This window comes from Drosophila suzukii, chromosome 2L (genome assembly GCF_043229965.1).
Source record: "Drosophila suzukii chromosome 2L, CBGP_Dsuzu_IsoJpt1.0, whole genome shotgun sequence".
In the NCBI taxonomy this organism is placed as follows: Eukaryota; Metazoa; Arthropoda; class Insecta; order Diptera; family Drosophilidae; genus Drosophila; species Drosophila suzukii.
Window position 1 is genome coordinate 19,296,838 of NC_092080.1, and position 14,751 is coordinate 19,311,588.

Here is a 14,751-nt window from a genome sequence, read left to right on the forward strand (position 1 = left end):
AGGAACAACTGACGGCCTACCTATTTGTTGGGGTTCTTGGAGTAATTACGATTATAGTGTGTCGCTAAGCCAAGTTGAGATGTTGATAAGGCCAAAGTCCTAAGGATTAACTAAGTCAATGTCCTTAAAAACATATTTATCTAGTGTTGCTGATGAAAATAATTTAACAGTGCGTTTTTATAGAACTCAATCCTAACTCAATCCTGTTCTCACTTGTTTTGCACCCCTACCATCCCTTGTTCTTAATAAAATGAAAAACCTCTGCACAGCACAACCCAAATCTCCGCATCATTTAGAATAGCAACTTGATTACAGTTACTTTTAATTATATAAATTAGCTACGTTTCCTTTTTAATCAACGAATTAATTTTCACCCAGCTTCTGTGACAGTAGCCAGATCGCTTTCCGAAATTTCCATGGGCTGAAGGCCTGGGACAACGGGAGAATAAAGTGATGGCTCCTGCGGCTGGCCGCATATGTGGGCCAACTTAGTGGCAATAAGTTAAATTAGCATAAACTTAATTAGCATAAGAGTGCTGTGCTCTGCCGGGCCAACTGGGAGACAGATAGAGGCCAGGTGGGTGTCGCAGGTTGGCAGTTATTTCCCAGCCCACCCATCCCCCAACTCTGCATATTTCACAGCAAATCCGCAGCGCATTAAAAGAAAATACGTGGCGAAAAAAAAGAGAAGAAAATATCAAAAATAAAATGCACAGCAAAACAATGAAGGCAGCAAAAGCAGCAAATGCGAGCATTTCGAGTCTGGGGATTGTGCCAATGAAGTAACGACCGCACACACAATGTTGCGCAGCTGAAAGGTTGGAGGTTGCAGGTTGGATGTGGATGTGGATGTGGATGTGGATGTGGATGGCAGCAGTGCGCTAAGTGACTGCTGTTATACATTTAGCCGGGGCTGATGGGATTGCCGGGCGATACGGCGTAGCATGGGGATGTTATGGCCAGGGCTTCGTTCACAGTTAGAGCCGAGCCGAGAGTGCCTGGCCTCCTCGCATCCCCATGTCCCCATAATATCCCCATGTCCCCATATATGAACAAATGTACATACTCGTACACCTGGCGATTGTGATCCCCAAAGCGTCCAGGAGCGCGACAAGATAAAAGCTGGCGTACTAAATCTGCTGGATGTGCGCCACGGGACACAGTGGCCAAGCTTCCACTGCAGCTCTTACTCTGGTTCTGATTCTGATTCTGATTCTGGTCCTGATTCTCGCACTCTCACTGTTTCCTTGGCCACGCTGCGGATGAGCAATGCCATGCATGTTGAGTATACGTATTTGTCCTACAGGATTTGGCAACCGGGCCTCATCATGGCCTCCTGCATATGCAAAATAACGCGCTCGAAAATTTTCCACTCGTTGAATTCACTTAGAGCAGAGGTATTTCAGAAGAGTTATGTAAGTGCATACAGTACACATGTATTTCTTTATGATTTTCATGCAACATTATATTTATTGCACAAGAGTACATATTTGTGTAAAAACAGAAGATATAAGGCTATAATAAGAATATATTAATCTGTATTTATTTCAGAAAAATACTTACTTTCATAATATTTATTGACCTAATAAAGTAAGCAGTTTAATAATATTTAACTATAAGCTGAGCTCTTATAACATCGTGTTTTTACCCTCCACACATGAGAAAACAATATCTGCACAATTCGCTGAAATTGCAATACATTTTGTAGCCCCCTAAAGCTCGATGGCTATCATTAATGCAACCATTATTTCACAATTTTTTATTTGTACATATTTCTTCTTATCAGGGGGCAGGCCTGAAAGGGGGGCCAAGTTAATTTCACAGAACACTTTACGTGCTGCAATTTGGAGCGGTTCGGTTGCATTCGGACCCAGGCCAGCAGCACATTTGGTAAGCAATAAATTGACCAAGCAGCCAACGCCATCATCTACTTTAAAAGCATTTGTTGCCGCACCATCACCCAAACCAGAGGCTCCGCCCCCAATCAGCAGCCCTTTGACCTCCACATCCTCCAGCTCCTCTCAGTCCTGCTCCTCCTCCCCCAATCCCCTCCAGTTGGCAGCCAGCAATACTCGAAGCGGCGACGACGCTAAAAAGATACCGGAAATGTTACAGGAAACAAAATGACTTAATGGCCGCGATTGCAACGGCATGGAATCGTTTCAGGCATCGTCCTGATCCTGGTGCTTCCTTTCTGCTCCTTGCTCCTTGGTCCTTGGTCCATGGCCCGCTGGCATTCATGGCAGTTGCCGAGGTCAGCAAAAAAGCATAAAGGGAAGGTTATGTCACAGGCATGTGTCGGGCGAAATGCTCTTTCGCAGATCAAAGCTATTTTATTTTTATATTGAGCAGACATTTTCTTCGGCTATTAAGTAATAGTTTAATTAACGTTGAATGGGTAATATTATACAGAAATTGATCCTGAAATATCCAGTCTAATTAATATTTCGTTAAAGAAAACTTTGTGGTTTTTGGTATCCACGGCTGTTAAAACTAGACTTAAGAGTTTGAAAAGCTAAATTAAAACTCAAAATGGCCTTTAGTTTCAAAACGATCCTTAAAATTAAAAACTATTTAGACTTCTTTTGTCAAAAAAAACAAAATTTAGTCTACTCTTATCTCAAATTTAAGATCACTTCATCTCGAAAAACGAACTCGAGATTACTTTCGTCTTGGTTTTAAGAACATATCTTATATCTTAATACTCTAGAAACTGAAAACCTTTGATCTAGGTTTATTTTCGATCTCATTTTATCTAAGTATTATCATATATATTAATCAAATTAATTTTAATACACCCAAGAGTTGCTTTTCCACTGCACAGTTCCCAGCCGTTTTCCGTACTTTTGACTTAATGAACGACACTAGCTTTGTGACCTTTTCAGCATACATTTTATCGCCATCGTTAAATAATGCAGAATATCTCACACCTCACGTGGTGTCCTTTAAATCGACCTGATGATGAGCCAGCAAAGGCCAGATACTGTCCCTCCGATCCGACCTCCATCCATACAGGTAATGTAATTGCAATTGCGACATCATTATCATAAGCTAAACGGGGCCGCATGCTATTGAAACGGTTTTGAGGTTTGAACTTCTTTTGAGCTGTAACATATTTCTAATTAAATTAATTAAGCGAAGCGAGAATATGGCAAGTATGCAAGCCAATTAGTGGAAAATGCAAAATTAAATGTCTGTGCAGTGGGTAGACAGATGGGGGAGATGGTGGGCAGGACGGGCAGGGTGAAAAAGCCAGAAGACTGTGGGTGTCGCCCAGCCAGGACCCATTGTCCTTGCCCCTCCTGGTGGCCACTCGTCCTGCGGAGCCCTTTGTTGGCCACTCCGGCAATAATTGCGTTGAGACATGTAAGCTTTTGTTTTGCAGTTATGCGTGTGGCTGTGCGACAAAGTTAATGACAGCATAATTAAACAAAACTAACAGCAGACTAATAAAATGTTCATAGTGCATGTCGCTCAAGGCCTCGCCACATTGCCACATCGCCACCCCCACATTCCATCTCCATATCTTTGCATGTCTGCTCACATACCTTCCCAGTATTTCAGGACGGTGTTTGTCAACGTTTGTCAAGCAACAATTAAAGTCATAATAAAGGCAGGCTGAAGACAATCATTATACCTGGGGCCCCCCCATTCCAGCTCTCCAAAATGCCCCATTCATCCTCCCACTCTGAGCCCCTTTCCTTTTCGGTTAGTTATGCATAAAGTTCGCCACAAAAGGGGTTTAACCTGAGCGTAAACATACCGCTGACGGTATGCTCACTCCTTTGTTTTGCAGGCATATAAATTTCAAAATTAAAGCAAAGTTTAACCTTTGTCCTTGTGCAAATGCGGGGGAGGGAATCCACGCGATTGTTTGGGTGTGCATTATGGGAATGTACGTGTGAGGCCCGCATAAAGAGCACTTTAATTTTAATGCTTTCGAAATTGACTTTTTTGATTTATTTTCACCTTTTAACCAGCGAGCTTTGATTGCAAAAAATATGACAGCGCTAAATAGAAAACTATTAGGTGTTTTAAAGCAATTAAATACAGGAAAATATGCAGGCTCTGTTTTATCATTGCTCTTTTAAGTATTCCCCTTTACCATATTTCTTTAGAACCAAAGTTCAACAATTATTTGAGGTAAATTAATGTAAATTTTAACTAGTGGACATTTCTCTTCGCTAAATAAAACTTTAACTGAAATTTAAAGTCCATAAAATCAGAGACCGAAAATTATAGTACTTCTCTATGTAATATATCAAAGCAATTTCATTAAAGATAACTAATAAAGAACTGTTACTACACAGAGAGAATTCTGACGTTCTCATTTGAGTTGAAAATGTTATTAAAAATGGAAGGAAATTTTTGACGTTGAAAATGTTTTTATTGTGCTTGAATCGAGATGAGTTGGAGGTACTTACATTGTAAATATCAACAACTAAACTGTTAGTCCAGTCATTTGTGTATACTTATTAAAAAGTTGTTATATAAACTCAATTTACCTTTTCTCTTCTAAACATTTGGTCATAATATTGAGAACATTGATAACAAAAGAAACATGTACTTGAATATTTATTTAAATAATATCAGTTAATAAATATTTCGATGCCTAAAACGAAATTTTGAAAAAATAACATTGCTTGGAGAACAATTTGTTTTTTTAAAAGAACAAACTTCTTTTTATTAAATTTAATCTAATCTTACATTTGCAACATTTGATGACAATATTTTGTTCATCATATTGGTACCTCAATGTGGAGACTGCGACTTTGTTATACGATCATAATGTATTTACTATAATTTCAACCACATAAAGTAACACGTTTTCTCTCAAGAATTGTGCAAATAGCTTTCTTTGAAAATTATGCAACCAGTATGCACTTTTCTTCTATTGTGGACAGCGGGTGTCGTCAAGCGAAAAGCGGCTGATTAAATATTAACTAATTTAATAAAATGGTCTCTCCAAATACTGAACTAGTCGGCAGATCTATTTGCCCGAGCACCAAGCAGCTATCCGAGATATATAAAAGGCAGTCCCGGGGCAGAGAGATGATTAGGGTATCAGTGGACCGACGATGCATTCAACCAAGTCATCACTGCTCCTGCTCGCCCTGGCCATCAGCGCCAGCTGTGTGGTGGCCACGCCGCAACCGGAACTGCTGGATGAACTCTTGAGCTCACTCAACCAGACCGGCCAGAATATCATCAGTGGGATCGTGGATGCCAGTAAGAATGGAACGGCCATAGCCGGGGAGTTCCTCGAGAGCCTGAAGAACTCCACCGAGCAGTACTCCCATGAAACGGTGGCGTTTGCCCAGAGAATCGCAGATGCCGTGCACCAAGCTGCCACCGGCGGAATCAGGGACTTCGCCTACGCCCTGCACGAAGGCATCTCTAGACTCCTCAGCGAGATAAACCGGGTTAGGAATGTCCTACAGCGACAGGCCCTCAAGGACGCCCTGACCAAATTGCAGACCATAAATGCAGGAGTCGCCGATCTGGAGGTGGCCGTTAACAACCTCAACGATCGTCTGGACGAGAAGAAGACGGAGTACTCCGCCGTAATTCAGGAGAAGTGGAGCAACTGGGCCGCCGCTCAATTGCAGCGAGTGGATGAGCAGACCAATGGCGTTGGCAACGAGGAGGCCGAGGAGATCCTCGACGAGCTGGTCAACCGATATGGCGGATATCTGCACAGCTGCGTGGAGGAGTTGCAGGTGCAACAGGCCACCTATGAGCAGGTTGTCCAAGAAACCATTATCAAATACCAGAATGCCACCAGCAACCTGACCGCCCAAGTGGAGCTCTGCCTGAAGAACAACCTCAACTTCCGCTCCTGCCGCAACGGCATCGATAAGGCCCTGCGAGGACTCGACTCAGCTCCCCAGGATCTGCTCAACCTGAGGGTCCGAGGCATCCGACTGCTGGCCATCGGCCTGAATGCCAGCGGCTGTGTGGGCCAAACTCTGGCCGAGCACGCGCTGGAGAGGCCCATTGTGGAGCGAAAGCTGGACGAGATCATCAGGCAATATCTGGAGCAGCGCGATTCCACCGATGACGACTCGAGCTCCGAAGAGGAGACCACCACCGAGAATGACTCCGGATCAGAGGAGTCATCGACCGACGACTCCAGCAACGATGACGACTCCTCGTAGAAATATTCACTAAATCGTATTCTATTATTAAGGTGTGGGGTAAAAGAGGCACAATAAAATTTTATTTAATGCAACAAAATATGCTAAATAGTCATCGATTATATTTTCTGGGCAAAAATTTATGCAACTCTCTAATTAAATTGGCCAATTCCTTTGAAGTTCCAATGACCCTTCAAAAGGCTCTTCTACATTTTGTGTTAAAATTCTTAAAAAAACATGAAATTGGAAGTGCTTGACCTATATGCCAACTTATCGGTAACATTATAAGATATAACATTATATAATATCTATTTAAAAAGCTTCATGTTAACATGAAAAATTTTACCCATCCAAACAAACAAAAAACTTCATGGCCAGTTACATTTTAAGGGATATAAGGGTGAGCCACAAACATATATATCCCAGAAAAATATTACTTTGAAGCTTCATCTTACCGTGATATGTATTTTATTACTATCCAAGCGAACAAAAAACTTATTGGTAAGAGTCAGCTTGCAACCTGAAATTAACTTCGTCAATGAAAGGACACATTTTTTGCGGTTGCTTTCGCATTCAATTTCAATATAATAATGAGACAACGGTCACGCCTTAATGGAAACATTGTTTCTGTTAATCATTCGTTTTTAAAGTTCGCTAAAGTTTTATTTAATACATATTTTTAAAAAGATGAATATCATCCGGACTTTTTTTTACTGATGAGAGACGGAGAAAATAAGTGTTATACCAACTTACACTCAAAATACTTCCCCTATTTACATAAGTAAGTTACAAATGAACTTTGTGGATTCCCCTTAAAAGTGTCGTACAAGTTTGTTTTGTATAACAATAAAATTGGCAAAGATATGAATCTTGTTGTATGCCATTTACAGACTTTTGTGCTATAAATGGACGTCTGAACTTTTGTGCTTTTGTATATCCAAGAAAAACTTTACACCAAATGTCATATTTATAGCGCATACGCCCTGTATAACAAACATAAAGAACGAAATTGTTCTACCATAAGAATCCAATTATTGCTAATACGCCCTGTATAACAAACATAAGACAACAAAAATGTTCTACCACAGGGATTCCATTTATTGCGCATACGCACTGTATAACAAACATAAGACAACGAAAATGTTCTACCACAGGAATTCCATTTATAGCGCATACGCCCCGTATAACATGCATACGATTTCCCCTTACTGAATTTGCGAATGCGGAGAACTGAATGAACCTCTCCCAGAAAAATGAAAGGCAAGTTCTCTATCTTAGTTTGCTTAATTGCAATTTTATTGACTTCTTGTATTTAATAGATCTCTTTAGCATCTGAAATTGCCACTTAATTACTATAGATCGACTATTACGTCATTGTTTATTTCGTTAATGTTATGTTTGATTTACTTTATAATTATTTTATACCTTTTGCGCGCTAAGCCAAACAAAAAGTATACAGATTTCGAAGCATTGAAAATTCGTTTCAGTTTTGTGGTAAGCCTTAACTAATTACTTTCGATTTTTGCTGCCAGATCGAGTCTAGGGACAAGCAGATATGTCCTAAGCCCTTTATAGCCCGCTAATTCAGAGTCTAAGCGAGTACCTCGGAGGATTTTTTGCCTTGCGAAATGGTAATGTTGCACTAACAGTTCGCAGGAAAAGTATTATTACATATTCACTATCTGTACGCCTTTTGCTTCAATTTCTTTTTTGTATATTTTATTGCTTAATCTACAACACGAAACAATGGCTTAGATTACATATGAATTTCGCTTTAGGAATTTTCTGAATTTTGCTTAGGAATAATTTTGCATTAGGATTACCAAAAATTGGGAAACAATATTTTCCAAATCAAGAAGAAAAACTAAACTGTCATTAGTGATTATAATTTTATTAGTTGCTTCTATCTAGCATTGTCTGAGTATTTTTTGTGCAGTTGGAAAACAAATATCGACCTTTTTTAAGTTTTCCTTTTTTTGTAACCTGCTTCTGGTTTGAATCTAAAATATTTCAAATAAAGTTTTTGTATGATAAGATCAAAATTTAGATAACTGGAAAATATTCTTTAGGACTCAAAAAGTATTCAAAGGACTTTAGATGTAATAACGTGTAAACAAATATGTTCTCTATACTGTATTCGTATTTGCTGATGTCGTTGCTTCGAGATCGTATTGCTAGAATCTTGTGGTATTGCTTTGGGCTTACTTAAATGAGTGCGGCGTTTTACTTCTAGGGTGAGCAAATAAGTGTACTTAAATCGTAAGGGTCAGTTCGATTGTTGAGCATTCTGATTAACCGCAGCGGAGCACAACCAAAATATAATCTCAAACTAATTGGCACAGAAACGAACCAAAAGCCCCGTCTAAATGTTGCCAGCCAAGTCCCTATCTCATTGGTACTCCACCCGGGCCACGGGGATCCCGAAATCATTGATCTCGAAGACGATCAGTTTCCGTTTCTTGCGCACATTGGCCGAAGGATGCGATTGCTTGGGGGCTGTTGAAGTCCTTGCCGTAGTGATCATGGGCGTGGTGACCGGGAGGGATTTCTGCTGCTGCTGTTTCTTCGTTGTCACTCTTTTCGTTGTTGCCTTCGTCGTCGTTGTTGATTTGGTTTTTGGGGCAGCTGTGACAGCCATTCCTTTGATTAAGCTCTCCTTCGTTGTGACACCCAGGGGTCGGGGGTCCTTCGCTTTCGATTCTCGCAGCAACTTGGGCTTCTCCTTGGCATCTTCCTTGGGCTTCTCTTTGGCCATTTCCTTGGGCTTCTCCATGGTCTTGGGCAGCGGGGGCAGGGCAGGAAGGTCGCAGCGCTGGCGCAGATGACGATAGACCGCATCCACCCGTTGGACCAGGCGATTTACATACTTCGTGGTCGTACGATCCACTATTGAGGGCGCCTTGATGCAGTCGTTGCCACCGAACTCACAAACCTAGTTATAATATAACAATAAAATAATAATAAAATATTTTAGATTTTCAAAAAAAATACAAATTAAACAGATTTACTTAAACATATAATACTCTTTCTTAAGGACCTATCTAGTTTATGAGGAACCAAATATTTCCAGGACCTACATTTGTAGTTTATAATGTGTATCTTTTAGTATCCCATCTGTACATCAATTATTATGTACCTATGATTCTACAAAATTAATACAACTTTAATGAACTAAAAAAATCGTAAGACTATCTTAGGCATATAAAATGTCCTCTAATTTCTGCTCTCTAAAAACGATTTAATTTTTATTTTGAGTACTCACCCGATAGTGTTGCAAAATGGCCTCCTTTGGCGGAACGTTGAGGGATCCTTTTCCCGGAGCGAATTCCCACACAAAGTGATTGCCCGCCTCGACAACAGCCTCCGGCTTGCAGATGTACTTGGATCGCTGCTTCTGCGGATGCAGCTTATAGCGCCTGAGGAGTGTTATTATATATTATCCCGATTTCCTCCTTCTTTTAAAGAGGTTCACTCACCTGCGGGTCTTTCGTTGGGTGACCAGAGAAGCCCGCACACTGGCCAGCTGGTCATTGCCACCCTCTATTCCCGAACTGGCCAGACTGTCATCGGCAAACTGCAGATAGTAAAAGGCGTTCTGGAAGGAATAGGCTCCAGTGTTGCGATTGCGAAAGCGCTGGTTCAAAGATCTACGAAAATAAATATTAATATTGTTATTCAACTTCAAAACGTCAGAATTATCTTTAGTTAGGTGTATTATAAGGAATAATCGGGATTTATGCAAAGAACTGAATTACATTGTATATATATAACGCCAAGGTAAGTCATTTTATAAAGACGAAACAAGTGAAACATCAAAATTAATCTGTTTTAGGAACAACAGAATATGTTTTTGATCTATCATGAACATATCCTCCACACATCCTTGAAACTGACCTTATGAGTTCGTTAAGCGTGTCCGAGTAGCGGGGGACAATGAACTCGTCCAGATCGACCAGGGCCAGATACTTGTAGCGATACATGGTGCGGTAGAGGCAGTCGTTTAAGGCCGCAAAGAGTCCTTCGGTGCGGATCTCCTTCTGGCTGCGCATGCGCAGGTTCCACGGCAGGATGCTGACCGTGGGTCGTTCGTACTGCGTCCTAAGAACACGGGGCGTGGCATTATTGGCCGCATCCGCTGGCAGCAGCGGTTCCAGATCATGGGCGGTGAGATTTCCGGGCACCAGGCCCTGCTGATAGCTCTGCAGGACGCAGGAGGCGTGCGGTCCCAAGGTGTGGTTGTAGAAGGTGAAGTGGGAGACACCCAGCAGGGCGTAGAACTCCAGGTATTCCATCAGATATAGCGCTTGATCGTAGTTAAAATGTAAGGGTTTCACGCAGACGGCTATACGATCGGGTATGTTATCGCCACTCGGCGGAGGCCGACCCACTGGTAATCCTTTCCTGGCACTCGCATTGCGCGCCGTACTCGCCGCAAAATCCGCATCCTGGTCGGTGTTGCGCAAGATCAGTAGATTACCCGGAGGAGCCCGCAGGCGGGACACCACGCTCACAAAATGGGGAACGGCCAGAGGAGGAGTTCGCACCGGACACAGGATAAAACAGGCGCTGTATTTCAGATTCCAGTTCTCGCGAATGATCTGAAATACGGAAAATACATTTGGAGATCAAATTTTGTAAATACACAAAGTATATAAAATGCATTTCTTTAATAAAAATCAAGAAACCTAGGCTACTTACGGACGATGTGATGAATAAGAAAATATTCCATTTTAAATTATTAGACATGTAAGTAACCTCATCCTAGCTTAAGGCTTAGAGCCTATACCTATACAAATACAAGTAATTGTCTAAAATAGAATCTAAATCAAAATAAAAAATTTCCATTTTAAGCTGTTCCTTATTGATAAATTTAAAATGTGTTTTATAACAAGTTGAGTGCACTACGGCCAGACAAAGCTTTTTTAAAATTATCTTTGGTAAGAAATCAAGGCAATACATGTGCGGACATGGGGAAAAAGTGAAGCTAAGCCGACTCACCTTGACGCGGGCCATCACAGTGGCCGAGGAGTACTTGGCACGTGTCGAGGAGGAGGAGCCCCCATCCGAGGCATTGGCAGCACTCGGTCCGTACCAGAACCGGCACCAGACCCGCTCCGGTCCCCTCGTCTTGGTGGCACCCACCACTCGCACCAGACGCGCTCCTTCGCGCCGATCGAAGTAGGCGGAGTAGACAAAGAACTTGAAGCGGGTGCCGTTGACAACCTGCCAGGCGCCGTCCGTGGGCCGAGTGCCAAATGGGAAGTGGGGCAGCGTCTCCTCCACCTTGCCGGGCAGCACCTGGCCCCAGGGTATGAGCGGTACATTCACACCAAACGCTCCCGCTCCACCGCCCCCGCCGCCATTGAGGAGCATTCCTGCCAAGCGCTGGCCATCGGCGCCTGCGGCTTCTGTGAAATTGGAAAATTCATGAGACATGCGGCGTATACGTAATGTCCCATTGTCATCGCAGCCATCCCCTTTGTCAGTCAGCCTTTTTTCGATTCGCATTATTGGCGAAATGGCTCATTGTGTGCCGGGGATTGCTTCGATTCTTACCTTGAATTTTCAGTTTATTGTCACGCAGCTGTATAAATCCTAATTTATTATCACTCAAAATGCTGGCATCCAATAGATCGTAATCGTCCTGCAAGTAAATGCAATGGAATATTTATAGTGATGGGAAAACATTTAAAGGTTTTTAAAAAATTGTATAAAAAGAAATTATCAATTGAAAAATATTGCAATATCATAAAAAAGGGCAAGTCTAGTGCAATTTAAAATTAACAACTATTCTAAATTTTTGTATTTTTAGTGTGAATGAACTCGATCCTAAAATATTTGTAAAGTACGTTAGGCTTATTATGTAAATGTCTTTACTTGAGGCTTATGAAATTGTTAAATTTTTGTTTAAGTATTCAAATCGTTCTGCCCAGCGTACCAAAAAGCACATCTTTTCGTTCCCAAGGACCTTAACGAGTTGTCCCCTAAGCTGCCTAGGCCCTGCCTGCGATTTGCATAGCCAACTTACCTTAACATTATCATAATCCGGCATCGAGTCGCCCATCCGTCCGCCCAGACTGGCACCTCCTCCTCCGCCCGCCCGCATCGCCAGCATGCCGCTGTGGGTCCGCTCGTCGATCATGAAGACCTGCAAAAACGAGATGGGAAAAACGTTGCCTTTGGTCAATTTGAATTTCAAGTGGCTCTCATTAAGAATGGGCCGACTGCATTTTTAATTCAATTAAGTTGAAACATAAAAATGTACAATTTAAAGCTTCTTTGAATCTCATATTTATACCATCTAACCTTTTGGATTTTTAATGCTAAGCTCAATTAATTAATTATATCTTGGATTATTTTCCTAAACTGTATTGTTAAATTAATTAAAATAAGTCGGATTTGGGATTAAAAGAAATAAAATTTAGGAAAATAAATTTATTACAGATTCTTGAGGTTCTTGCGCAGCGCAAGTTTATTTCAGCAGGGTGTCATGCCCATAACGCAAAAAACTTTTTTTATATCGTGTAAAAGTTTTAATGGGATTTTGTTCTGATTATCATTACCCATCTGCATGCCAAAAATTACTCAAATCGGACCTTTAATTAAAAAGTTATAAGCTAGCAAAGTGTGCCATCTCGGAAACAGCCGATTTGTTGCATGCATATCTCCATCTCCCTCGCACTTCCTATAGCTGAGTAACGAGTATTTAATAGTCGGGGCCCTCGACTGTAACGTTCTTTCGTGTTTTTAATACGATAACATAATTTTAACGATGTATATATGGTAAAACCATTATAACTATCAAAGATTAATTGTGGGCATTACCTACATGATTTTAGGAACAAAATAACAGTTTAAAATATCGAAATTATATGATCTTGTAAAAAAGTCAAGGTTAATATAAGGTTTCGAGTAAGTGGTCTACATCATAATACATTTTGAACTGCTTTCTACACTCACCTCGGTCAGTATGATCAATCCGAAGACGGCGAAGAACGTGATGACGATGAGGAAACTCATGCCGGATCTTTCCCTGGTGCCCCACTGCTTCTTGCCCCGCTTCATGGTGGGGGTGAGCGAGGTGCGTCCTCCGTGGTGATGATGCTGGTGGTGATGGTATTGCTGATGCTTCTGCTGCTGCTGGTGTTGCTGCTGCAATTGGTGCTGGTAGCAGGCGTGCGAGTGTTGGCCCTGTTGTCCGTAGGCGGATTGGTAGTGACCCAGCAGCTGGGCCGCGGAGCTGGTGGAATTGACGGAGCTGATGGAACCGGCGGAACCGACGGAGCCGACGGAGCCCCCCGGGGAATGCTGCTTGTACTGAGGGGGGCTCCGGCTATTCAGCATGTTGGAGTGCAGGGAGCGGGGGATTAGTTTCTGTTCTCAGGGCGATAATTTTTCCAATGATTCAGCTATTTTTCGAACACTCATGAGCAACTTATCATGTCTATAGTCGTATTTTTTTTCATTTCTGATAATACATAATTTTTCCGGCGAATTTTGTGTGGGGTAACTTGGGTTGTTTATTTGCGAACAAGCTGAGCAAAACAAAGGGGCAAAATGAGAGCGGCACTTTTGGAGAGGGAAATGGGAAAGCCGTGAGCAGACAGAGAGTGCGCTCTCCGCAGACTTTTCCTTGCTGGCCAATTACAAAGGAAAAATCAATAAAATCTGTGCGAAGTTTGTCGCCAATTATTTTGTATAAAGCTGATTCAATCCACAAAAATGCCTCAAATTATCCAGATTATATAATTTGTACCCGACTTTGGCCTTAAGCGATGCGTTTGTAATAATTATTTTGACATAGTGCATTTAAGCAGGTGCCTCAATCACACACTTTTATCACCTTTTCAAAGCATTTAACTCGGCAATACACTTTATCACTTATCGCCTAGCTCTCGGATTATGTCCAATTTTGTTTCTAGTACGAATTTAAATTATGTGTTATTCAATTTTTGAAGTTTTTTTTGGCAGTTGGACAAAAATTTTACTCGCGTCGACAACAGCAGGAAAACAATGCGGCACAGCTGGGCCGCTCAAGGCGAAGGACATGCGCACAGGACATTGAACGCCAACAGATGATGAGAAACATTGCCAGACATTCGCAGAATTAAATATCCAAACAAAATGTTACATACTTGTGCACTAAAATAAAATATTAATAACGATCTTTTGATAGTTTTAAATCTTAAAAAAAATTGTATAATCTTAAACTTTTTAAAGAGTAGACTTGAAGAATCATAATATAGTGTAAAATATATATTTAAAAAAAAGTCTTATAATATTTCATATTCTTTAAGAAAATGTTTAATTTTTTAATTAAAAGACTTATCGTGCGTTCGCATAAGGTTTTTATTTTTTAATTTAAAAAAAATTTAGCAAAGTTTACTGTAAAGTTTTCTTTTTAAATGGCATGTTTGAATTTTTATTTAGTATTTTTAAAATTCTTAAAATATATTCCGGGAATCAAAACCTAATCAAAATAAAATTTTAATTTTGTTCATAGGCAGATTTATTTTGAACGTTTTAACTGTAAAAAGGCTTTTAACCAACAAAATATTGCCCAAGTGGCTTTGCGGAATTCATAAAGTCTTAGCCATATGTGAAAGCTGGCTTT

At 41.0% G+C, this 14,751-nt stretch overlaps 2 protein-coding genes across 2 annotated transcripts; one reads left to right on the forward strand and one right to left on the reverse strand.

Moving 5' to 3' along the window:
* Window positions 1-5,044: 5,044 nt before the first annotated feature.
* LOC108006361 (uncharacterized) lies at window positions 5,045-6,237 on the forward strand. Its single transcript, XM_017069885.4, has one exon. The coding sequence runs from the start codon at window positions 5,079-5,081 to the stop codon at window positions 6,156-6,158; it is 1,080 nt and encodes a 359-aa protein (XP_016925374.3). The 5' UTR covers window positions 5,045-5,078; the 3' UTR covers window positions 6,159-6,237.
* A 1,165-nt stretch (window positions 6,238-7,402) lies between these two features.
* Window positions 7,403-13,898, reverse strand: LOC108021538 (uncharacterized). Its single transcript, XM_070997774.1, has 8 exons — window positions 13,098-13,898; window positions 12,166-12,285; window positions 11,694-11,781; window positions 11,136-11,545; window positions 10,032-10,735; window positions 9,614-9,784; window positions 9,400-9,553; window positions 7,403-9,069 (listed from the first exon to the last, which is right to left on the reverse strand). Exons 1-8 carry the CDS (start codon window positions 13,479-13,481, stop codon window positions 8,527-8,529), a joined length of 2,574 nt encoding a protein of 857 aa, XP_070853875.1. The 5' UTR covers window positions 13,482-13,898; the 3' UTR covers window positions 7,403-8,526.
* Window positions 13,899-14,751: the final 853 nt, after the last annotated feature.

Bases quoted from the DNA above. Each gene is read 5' to 3' on its own strand.
- LOC108006361 (XM_017069885.4), top strand. From the start codon at position 5,079: ATGCATTCAACCAAGTCATCACTGCTCCTGCTCGCCCTGGCCATCAGC.
- LOC108021538 (XM_070997774.1), bottom strand. From the start codon at position 13,481: ATGCTGAATAGCCGGAGCCCCCCTCAGTACAAGCAGCATTCCCCGGGG. The intron at 10,736-11,135 runs GTGAGTCGGCTT...TCCGTATTTCAG, and splicing joins CTGTGATGGCCCGCGTCAAG to ATCATTCGCGAGAACTGGAA. The intron at 9,554-9,613 runs GTGAGTGAACCT...AACACTCCTCAG, and splicing joins ACCCAACGAAAGACCCGCAG to GCGCTATAAGCTGCATCCGC.